This window comes from Rousettus aegyptiacus, unplaced genomic scaffold (genome assembly GCF_014176215.1).
Source record: "Rousettus aegyptiacus isolate mRouAeg1 unplaced genomic scaffold, mRouAeg1.p scaffold_m13_p_11, whole genome shotgun sequence".
Lineage (NCBI taxonomy): Eukaryota > Metazoa > Chordata > Mammalia > Chiroptera > Pteropodidae > Rousettus > Rousettus aegyptiacus.
In genome coordinates this window covers 78,107,551-78,119,032 of record NW_023416286.1, presented here as the reverse complement: position 1 = coordinate 78,119,032, position 11,482 = coordinate 78,107,551, and the positions used below count along the sequence as shown (strand labels likewise).

Sequence of the window (11,482 nt, the reverse complement as noted above, 5' to 3'; positions counted from 1 at the left end):
AATCCAGACCTTCCAGCCAGACATAAAGTCCAGAACGCCCAACTGATAAGGGCCCACTGCCCTAATCCGCCACCACCCTAATCGGAATGCTCAACTGACATTCCCCATTCTATACCCTACCCCCCCCACATAACCCTATAAAAACTATGCCTTCCCTTCCCAGGGCGAGACTTCGCTGGCACCTCTCCTCTCGGGACCAGTGGACTTTGCCTGGGAGCGCTCTCCCAATAAAGACTTACTTTTAAAACTTCTCTTGGGTGTCACGCGTTTACCTTACACTTTCATGAAACCAAATTATGCTGGTAAACAGAAAGTACAGTGAAGAGCCTCCTGCTGGGAAACTTCGTTTATTCTGTGGGCTTCCTCCGAGGTAGTTCTTGGAATTGGTCCATACATCAGAAACAACATCTTCTGGATCTAGATCACTGCATATGAACAATGAAATCTTGGTCCTGTCATGGGCAGGAGTAAGAATCACAGACATCAGAAAAGGGGCAGCTTTGGGGAAAAGGGCCATGTTTATCAATATCAAACTTTGCTTCCCAGAACAACTCTCTACTCCATTCCAGTGGGTTAATATTTGACCCAGTCATGCCTAGGGAAGAGGTAAATGACTCTCATTGTTTGTGCAAGAGCAGAGTCCTTGGTTTTCACATTTCTACCAGCATTGGGGCTCTTTGGAATTAGTCTCTCCACCCAGTTCATCTGATCACTATAAGTCAGAACCAGAGGGGCCTCTGGGCTCAGACAGCTGGAACCCATCTCCAGGAACAAACAGCCAGAAGCTGCCTTCAGTTGGAGGGAAATTTCCAGATTGTGGTAAGATTCTTACCCCTGGGTAATCTATTATTCTATTTGTTTATCTGTACATACTATTTCTAGCCATCTATCCATTTCAGTGAAACCATTTTCTCTGGGTGCCACTCACGAATTAAGGAGAAAGGGCACCAGATTTTAAACTTTAAAATGAAAACAGATTTCTTTTGGGATAGCCTACATGTGGATAAAGGACAAATAAGTGAGATTGAGAGCAAGTGGAGGTTTAGGAAAGATTCCTGAATTGTGATAAAATCTCCAAAGACCTGGAGAAGCCATTTGCTGAAGGGCATGTGGAGTCTCCATCCCACCTACCCCCATAAAGGCATTTGGTAGAACAAGGAAAGAAACAGAAAATATGCTTTTAGCTCTGTTTTCTTCTAACCTTCTCTACTAATTTTTTTTTTTCTTAAAAAAGTTTGCTCTTTGAGAGCAAAGTGAAACATATCCCAAGATCAAAAGAAGGTACATTGGCAGGTCAAAAGGAAGAAATAAGGAAAGGAGATAAAGGGAGGACTATGCATTGGGTGTTATGCTTTTGCTTTGTGGGATATCATCTTAGTATATATAAAAGTGCGAAGCTACATTTACAGAAATTATAACCACGGTTACTCATTGTAGACTGTCAAGCTGACTCCCTGGTATATAATTTTGGATGGCTCCCTTGAATACAAAACATTTCCAGTGGAGACCAGAAGAGAATATCAATTCTTGTGAAGACTAAGGGATTGGTTTGAGACAAAGGATAAAGTTAGTTTAAAGAATAGTTGGGACAAATTCCACTGATAAAAATGGAATAGCAAGATATGTGTGAATGAGTTTGACCACCAGATGCAAGGCTGTGCATACTTGGCAGATACACTTCTGTACCACAAGTAATCTGTCTTGTACTTGTTTTCTTCCAATACCATTTTACCTCTTTTGGGAAATTAAGAATCAAATATATGAGTGAGGACATTGTGAGTGGGTGAGCAGATATCAGATACTGGTGGTCACTGTGTGTACTGGCTGGGATTTGGTTTCTGGATGTTTTAAGGAGTCGAGATTACAAAAAGCCTGAGCAAAATTTAGCTGAGTTGTTACAGAATGGATGTGCAAATTCTGCAAATTAGAAACTAAGATTCTCCTTTACCTCTTCAGACTGGGATATGAGACCTTCAACCTCCAGCCAGCAGGTGGCATTGTAGGGTGTGCAGTCCCTGTGTAGCATCAGTTCAGCGCCTTAACTCGAGGTAATCTGTGGACTTGGCTTACATGCTGAACCTTAAGAAACGACGAATCTCAGCGAGATTGGGCTGCTGGTCATCCTATCATATATTTCTTCCACTTGGTGCTTTGTGCCACTGTCTACACTTATACAAACATGTCTGTAACACCACGGTCACTCTACTTTTGCTAGAGAAACTAGAAAACATTCTCTTATGCTTAATGAGAACCACAGAATTTTCAGCCTTTAGAGCTAGCAACTCTCTCATTTTACTGATGAACAAATTTCAATCATTAAAAAAAAAAAAATCATTAAAGTCAATCATTAAAAAAAAAAAAAAAGTTATTGAGGGTGTACTAAGAGGCAGGCGCTGTGATTCAAGATGTATAATATGGGCTCTACCCTCCTGTAGCTTGTACACCAGTAAGAAACACTGATAAGTAAACAAGTAATTGTTAGTCCAAGAGTACATAAATAAAGGCTTGGAAATGGAACCCATGAAAACTAACAATGGGTATATCTTTATTTTGCTATATCCCTGTGGATAGATCCAGAGCTTTGTGACTTTTACTTTGACACTTATATCCAGTGGGGTGGCCTTGGTCTTCATATATAACGCATGGAGTGTTTGGACAGACTCTAGACAGGCCTGCCAGCTCAGATTCCCTTCTGTGAACAAAGTCCCCACAACCTGTATAGCATTGGCACCTCCTACATGGCCCAGTGTCTCCACTACTGCACGGAAGACATTGGCAACATTTCTGCCATCACTGCCGCCTAATGACTCTTTTGGGTGCTACCAGCTCTGGTTCTACTTCTTGATTTTGAACTGTGAGATTCTGGCTCCAGGCAGAGAGATATTGACTCCGTGACCTCTAGGGTCCTGTTCTATCTTGGAAGCCTGGCTGTTTACCTTGGATATTAGAAGACAATATTTATCCACTATAGAACAAGAGACCTTATTGAATTCAAATCAATAAGATTGTGATGAGGTCTTTCCAAAAACTAGAAAGAGAAAACATATTGAGAAGAATAAAGAGCACAATGTAAATGTAAAAAGCTTAGCACATGGGGAGCGAGGCAAGCCAGCAGCTGTGCTGAGGCAGTGGCCTCGTATGAATACTGGTTATTCCTTTAGCGGTGGCTCTCCCCTCTGCAATCATGTACCACTTTCTTACGAAACTCTCAAGAGCACGTGTTCACTTAATTCTATTACAAATTATAATCTGTGCTTAATGCAAACTTTTCCAGCTGTTATTTATTTCAGTATTGTGGAATGACTCAAAATTTTCTTCATATGTAGTTTGATACTTTTCAGCAGTGTGCCAAATTTGTCTATGGTTATCGTGAAACGAACTAAGTGGATCAGAGTCAAATGCTGATGAGAAGGAGAGCTCAGTTTGCTCATTCTGTCACAAGCCTTCTCATGGAACCATCAGGACCCTGGAATCCCTTCTCTTTCTAGAGTCGCAGAGCTGTAACCCTACAGGCTTAGTGCTAGGACCTGTGGTATCTTTAAAAGCTATAAAATTTTTGACATGAAAATGCTGTTTATTAACATGCAAGAAAAGCACAAAATAAAATTTAATAATAAATGTCTATGAAAGCGTACCATCTGTTTTTAAATGTAGGTTTTATATGAATTATATTACATCTAAGAATAATTTGGGTCAGATTTTTCATTATAAAAATTTCTCAGTATGTACGATGATTGCCAAGAAATCATGGCCAATCATAAAGTAAATGAATTACTTATACGTGATTTGAAAAACAAAATTATAGAAATAAGTTTCAAGTTTATAATGAAAACTTATTTTTATTATTGGATATGGGGACATTCACATATATTTTGGATTGGACTATGATGGTTTTTACAGGTTCTGAATATTCTTCAAAATTGTCTCCAAAGAACTAAGAGTGTAGTCAGAAACTACCTGCTGCAAACACCAAATATTTTTCAATTCTCAAATCTTCAAATTTCTTAAGAAATAAAATCTTAAAAGTTCATAAGAAATTTGTTTTCTATTTTGTTACAATCTATACTTATTTAATTATATTTTAAACTATCTATCATGAATTAAAATCATCCTCCAGGAAGAAGCACCATATTGACATTATGGGTGTGTTTAAATGCCTATGTCATACCACCCCTGGGATGTGTGAGTTCTACAGTTTGAGACTGATAGCACTTGAGAGATGATGGCAGCAATCCTTTTCTGTTTTTTCTTCTTCTTTTGAGGAAGATATTAAGAAGTTATGATAGCAAATTGTAAGGCTTCTGATTTGATGACAAGGTCTAAGGAGTTTTGGGGCAAGGATTTACCACACGGTCATATCGTTTGCCTGTCATGTAAAAGTCTATTTACATTTGCAGGGGAAACTAGAAAATATTTTCTGAGAATAATCTTCACTATTACCATTGCAATAAGTTTCTAAGAATAAGATCGAATCCCTCATCCTCCAGTCCTCTGTCAAAGTTGACCCCAGACTCACTTCCAAAAGTACATGGATCTTTCCATGCTCTCTGTGTGTGTGTGTGTGTGTGTGTGTGTGTGTATTTATATATATAAATTCTATCTTTGGCCATGAACCATCTATGTCTTGGGAAATTAGGTCTGTCGCCCTTCACCTAAGGGTAAAACTCTCAGCTGTTCTCCTCCTCACAGCCAGCTGACTTATTGACTTGAGTACCTAGAATCCTGTCTTTAAAAATCCTCTGATTGGCCCTTCCATGGGCTCAGGGTTCCCTAAAAGTTCCTCTTTTTCATAGCTCTCACCTACTATCTTACTGTCTCCATCTCAGTGAACTACAGTTCCTATCCCTTCTCCACAGAGGCTACATCTTTCTGTAGGGAGGCATCTGGTATGTCTTACTGGTCTGTGTGTTCCAGAACATAATGCAGTTCCTTGTTGTATCCAGTAGGGGTTTATGTAATGTTTGTTATTAAATTAATTGATAAATGAATTAAAGAGTGTGAATGGATTTGGTAAAGCTGTGATTGATAGAAAGGTAAGTACTCAGTGATCCTTAAGGGATAGGAAAAAAACAGTTGGGGCTAGAAGATGTGTTCAGGAAATTTAGGTTGACTTTCTAAAGAAATGGATTGACAAGAAATTTGAGATTAATGAGGAAGAGAAAAAAATTATATAATTAGGTCATCGAAGATACCTGGCTCACGATGCCCTGTCAGAGAGAAAAATTCCTGTCCTTTTTGACTAATTTGCCCTACCATACCTCTTTTTGCCCTTGGTAGGAGCCTTCATTGGAAGAGATGATGACGGGCCTAGGGCCCCTATTATTGGTTTTCATGATGGGTCTGGATCTGACCCTGCCCACCATGGCTCAGAATAACCACAGGTACAAACACTTCCTGACGCAGCACCATGATGCCAGACCAAGAGGCCGGGATAAGAAATACTGTGAAAGCATGATGGTGGAACGAGGCCTAACTACACCCTGCAAAGATCGCAACACCTTTATTCATGGCTCCAAAAAAAGGATCAAGGCCGTCTGTGAAGATACGAATGGAACACCTTACAATGGAGCATTCAGAAAAAGCAAGTCTCCCTTCCAGGTCACCATTTGCAGCCATACAGGGGGGTCCCCTCGACCTCCCTGCTACTACAAAGCCACATCAGGGTCCAGAGACATTGTTATTGCCTGTGAAAACGGCTTGCCTGTCCACTTTGATGAGTCCTTCTACCGTCCATAACCAGCGGGCCACTGGCCAAGAGTTGGTTCTATACTCTTTTCCTCGCATTTCCCCCTGCATACTCCAGAAAAGTGGTGGTGACATTTATTGTCAAGGGCCCAGAAAATGAGCTGCCTCGATCTTTTGTTTTCTGTTTTACAATATGTTTAATAAATAAAAATGTCTCTGAAATTAGTAAGCATCAAAAAATAAACAAATAAATAAATAAGCTTTACAACAGTAAATATATTTGCCTGGAGTTATGTTATGGTTGTATATTTGGGAAAATTATTGCAATGCTGATTTTTTTAGAGGCATATGTTTTTATAATTTTCCATTTTTATGTTTATTGCTGTCTTGTAAGCATAAAATTTAAAAATTAAAAATGGTATGTAGTCCTGTCTTAGTAAAAACAAGAATTAGCAAAACATGAAAGGAATAAATACAACCTTTAAAATAATAAGTTATAATAATTACATGTTGTTACTCATACAATATAACACTAAAATATACTGAATAAATCAATTAATTAGATGAAAGAATGTGGAAAGATTAAGAACATAAAGGCCATTGTCATGGTGAGAATAACAATAAATAATTGAACAAGATGATAGCTTGTCATCGTTATAAGAAAAAAAAATCAAGTTATCCTCATGGCATTTTAATAGTTATGATGTTGATCAGCTTCGGGCATCAATCCAAAAACAATAAGACTTTAGCACACTGGAATATTTCTAATCAAAACTTTGGCTACTCAATCTGCAGTAATACCTTAATTCACCCCGTGAAACTGTCAGTTTTTCACACAGACTTGTATGTTGAGTTCCCAGTATGTTTCAGGAACTATACCAAAACTCAGTAAATATTTGTGCATAAGACATTCATTTCTGTCTTGGGATTGATGGTATTTGTAAATAATGTATCCAGTCTGAGAAAATGGTAGAGAGAACCAATAAGTAAAGCTTTCCCATTCAGAACAAACTCTTTTGAACCTAAGTATTTATCATATTTAATGGAAATATTTTATTAAATATTTTATCCTAGTCTTCAATCTCCTGACTACCACCTTGTAACGTGCATATGGTTAGCCTAGCTAGGTATTTTGGGGATTGTGTATTTTCTGTGGCTTTTCATGACCTCTTTCTTTTCCATCAATACTAAATATTCACCTATTATTTTTATTCTCCATGTCAGGAAGAACATATTTCCTTTTTGCTAAAGCTGACATATTCATGTGTTATAGATTCTAACTTCTCTCAACCCTTCTGGAAAACTTCACTATCTTTAATCCTGTTCATTTTCTGTGTCTCTCATTAAGAGAAAAATATACTACATTTTCCAATTTAAATACCCATAAATGCTCATGGATTGCTACCCAAAATGTACTTTGGAATTATTATATTTTCATCTTTTATTTCATAGTAGCACCATAATCTTTGTTTTCTTGCCCCCTATTCATTTCTTAGTTTTCCCCCCAGTGTTTATGTGAAATTTTATGTAACCATAAATCTATTGAATATCATGATCCCATATATATTTTATTTTTTTCTGATTAAACAGATGTTTCCACACTTTTGCAGAAAATTTATTATCAGAAGAAAAACTGAGAAAAAAAATGTCCTTCAGATTTCCATTAGGCAGAGAAAATTATTTAAAAACATTAAGAATAAACTGGATTTATCTTAATGCGTAGTTATTAATCACCCTTATATTTACTAAAGGGTTTTTTTGTAGCAAATTTCTCTACTATAAAATTACTGTTTCCCCATTTATAATTAATAAAGATTTGATTTGGGGGAGACACTTTGAGACTTCAAACATCCTATTGCTCCTTATATTTGCCCATTCATTTTAGCACCCGTAGGGCAATCTTTCTTGGAGAAAGTTTTTTTTAACAGTGTGATAATGGTGACATTTTATTTCATTTATTCTTTTAATATTTACTAACTGGAATACTCTGTAAGGAAGAGGTATCTCTTTTCCCACATTTATTTTCTATTGAGTTATTTATTGATATCAGTATGGCCTATTTTATTAGTTGATTATACTACAATACTATTATTATTTACTTTGTTGCTCAAATTGTTCCAAAGTTAGCTACTGGGAACGCTTTTAATTTGGCTCCTCTGCCCTTCCAATAGGACACAACATTATTTTATTTTACTTTGTTTTTAGCGTTTCTGTTCAGCACAGATGTTCTGGGCTCACCTTGCACACTCTCTACCTGTGCCAGGAATCATCCTCTTCTCCGAGAAGCCCTGGTTCGCTTTTTTGGAAAATGATATTAGGAACAGGATGGAGATGCTAGATGTGTTCATTGCTACTATGGTGATACTGCTTCCAGGCTTTTCAGTGGGTAGCGCCAGGATCTACTGTATTAATGAATGCATAATGGCCTTTATGCTACATATATGAGTATCAATATTAGAATGGAATCAATAATGTAAAGGGCACAGTATAAATCCAACCACATGGGAAGTATTTAATCAATAATTTTATAAGCGCTTTAGTACTTTATAATGCACAGTAATAAATATTTATTTACACATATCAAGCACTATAAAACAACTTTATTTCTGATAAAAAGTTTTATTTATATATGCATATTCACATTGTATTTTGCATCAATAAAAGTCTCTATGTATATTTTTATGTCACCGCTGGTGTGAGAGGTGAAATTCAGCATCACCCCAGTGGCATGGGGGAGGAGGACAGTGGTGGATAATGGAGCATGGCGGACAGTGGTGTTATGTGTCCTTCCTCGGTTCTTCCCTACAGACGCAGCGAAAAATTACGCGTTGGTGAGATTTAGAAAAAGTAACATTTGTTGAAAGTACAATTTAGAAGGAGTCGGGCCATGCCCAGGAAGACTGCAGCCCTGTGGAATTTAGGAGGTAGAGAAATAAGATAGTACACCCCAAGGGAGGGGCGGGTTTCCAGCCAGGAAAGCTCTAACAATGCAGAGATGGGAAGATCTGTTTATATTTGGGCCTTGATGCGTGGGCCTAGATGATCCATATGTGAGGTCACCTTGACTGACGGTTGGCTCCTATATAACTTTTTGCCTACCGCACATGTGCTTACCCAGAATTCAGTCTGTTATAATTAGATTCATGAACTTCCAGGCATAGTCATGATATTATAATGATGGCAATGTGAGGCTGAAGTTAGGGGCAGTACTTTCGTGCATGCGTTTGTAGATGGTTTAGCCAGCAGCTTTTATGGCCTTTGTGCTCTAGGATTTGGGGTAATTTATAATCCTAAAAGGGAGGTGTTTCTGGGAGGTGCTTAAGGAAGGTCTTCAAGGGAAGTTTCTATGGTTACAGAGCTGGGCTTTTGCTCCTGTCGCTCATGCCTGACTAGCCACCTAACATTTAGATATTGCTTTTCTATCAATTGTCTGTGGTCCCCAACCTGTACTACCTACTCACACACCTACACACATATGCACATGCTCAGGAATAAAAATTACCCATTAGTTAAATCTGTATTTTCTTTTCTCTAGGCATATCATCTCCATCCTAATTTTAATCTTTGTCATATTTTCCTGAAACTTTAGAAAAATGTTTTACATTGTTCTTTATATCCCCGATGCAATTTTCCACATTATCAAATCTGTTCTTTACAATTCAAATGAGAATAAATACTGCTATTGCATTTTCATTTCTTTCACTCCATTTTCTTGACTATAGTATTATTTGCCCTTATTATCTTCTTATAATTTACTATTCGTTTCATTTTTGCATTAAAATGCTACCTTATTTTATCCTATAGGGAAAAAATATTGTGTGTGTGTGTGTATATATATATATATATATATATATATATATATATATACATACACACACACACACAATTATGTATCTATGGATATATATATACACCTATATACACACAAATGCACATATATATTCCTATGAATATAGAGCAGAGAGAAAGTCCTTACAAGTATTAAGGAACAGTATTACAGTGTTAGTAGTTGTATTATTAATGGAGCTCTGCTAATATGTAATAGAAAGCCTACTATAATAGTAACAATTTTACACTTCTGATGTTCTGAGATGATGCGGTACCTAAATGACTATGATCCCTGGTACACGGCCATGTCTTGTCTGCAGTCTTGCCTAGAGTGCTTTGACATGCAATATGCTTATGAGGATATACATAGAACGCCTTGCATACTGTTTTCTACTTCCTGTGCAGTTGCTCTCTGAGAGTAGCATTAACAGTGTGGCAGAATATGCTAGCCCACAATATGCCACTTCAGCATCAGTGTTATTTTGAGCGAAAGGCACTTGAAAAACAGAAAATGCAAAAAGAGCATTCTTATCTCCCCTTTCTTCTAAAGATGAGAGATGAAATTTCATGCAAAAGATGTCCTCCATATACCCGAGGGAAAGTAACATTTTTATTAAGAAAAGGAAGCCAAGGCCAAGAAAATTCTATAGGAAAAGACTTTGTTAAAATAGTTCTTATCTTCTTTCGCCTTCCTGTAATACGGGTTACTCTAGTTTTTCCCACTTCTCTGGGTCTTCATGTCCTTTTGAGGGCTCCCTTGCCATGTAAAACTTAACTTTATATGCTTTTCTAACCTTAATCTGTATTTGGTTATGGAGATCTAAAATGAATAGAGGGAACAAAAAATGTCCCTCCCTTACATCATTCTCCAAATAGATGGAGAAAGTAAGATACCTATGACTATTTAAGAGATGCAATATTCTCATGTGTGGCAGGCTGAATAACAACTGCACCCTCCCCTCACCAAAAACAAGATATCCATGTCTCCATCGACAGAACCTGTGAATATATTACTTTAACATAGCAAGAGGGATTTTGCTGATGCAATTAAGTTAATGATTTCAAAATGGGGAGATTGTTCTAGATTATCCAAGTGGACCCAGTGTAGTCACAAGGGTCCTTAAAAGGGAAAGAGGAAGGCAGACAGTGAACGTCAGAGAAGGGATTGCTACCGAGAAAAGAGTTCAAAGTAACGTGTGTACATAAGGAATGCCTGCAGTGAAGGAACACAGCCCTATCTACCCATTTTAAACTTCTGAGTTCCAGAACTATAAGATAATAGTTTGATATTGTTTTAAACCATGAAGTTGACTTCCAATTCGTTACAGCAGTAATAAGAAATCAGTACAGGCATCTTGAAACACAGCCTTCATACAATGTAAAAAGATTTTTGAGTTGTTTCCTGTCTAGTCTGGTCTTAGAGTTCTAGAGAAGCTGGCAAACTGGGAAAGGTATGAAATGTTGGTGAGTAAACCTTCAGGTGAAGAGGGTTGCCTGCTGCTTCTGCGCAGTCAGTCCACTTATCCTGTTTCAAAACAGCTCCATTAGCCTGGCAGTTAATGAAATTGTTCTGAGAGTTTAGCAATAACTTAACTGTCAATACTCCAAAGTTGTTTTGTTTTCTTTAGTTCTTTAGTAGATGGCTCATTGTAGTCTTTATATTTCTCACTTGTTTTTTTGTTTTTTTTTGGTTTTTGTTTTGATATGTTGCTAAAGACATGTCAGGTTTTTCTAGTTTGATGATATTTTAAATCGAAAGTATAAAAATTATTTATCTCATCACTTACATACCAATTCATCCATTAAATAGCCATTTGATTATAACAATCATTATATCTGATCTCATGGAGTTAACGGTCTGAGTGAGAAGAGAGTCATTGGACAAAAATCTATAATTGATGAATATTTCAAAAGGGGAAAAGAAATACTCTGAGATTTCATGAAGGGAAAAATCACGTAGTCTAGAAAG

At 37.2% G+C, this 11,482-nt stretch overlaps 1 protein-coding gene across 2 annotated transcripts; it reads left to right on the top strand.

The window, feature by feature from the left end:
• The first annotated feature begins 650 nt into the window (after positions 1–650).
• LOC107498892 (angiogenin) lies at positions 651–6,323 on the top strand. Of its 2 annotated transcripts, none has more exons than XM_016122535.2 (2): positions 651–838; positions 5,278–6,323. In XM_016122535.2, exon 2 carries the CDS (start codon positions 5,296–5,298, stop codon positions 5,734–5,736), a length of 441 nt encoding a protein of 146 aa, XP_015978021.1. In that variant the 5' UTR covers positions 651–838; positions 5,278–5,295; the 3' UTR covers positions 5,737–6,323. The 2 variants fall into 2 exon arrangements, with proteins under 2 accessions (XP_015978021.1, XP_015978020.1); XM_016122534.2 differs by having other exon boundaries at positions 652–819.
• Positions 6,324–11,482: the final 5,159 nt, after the last annotated feature.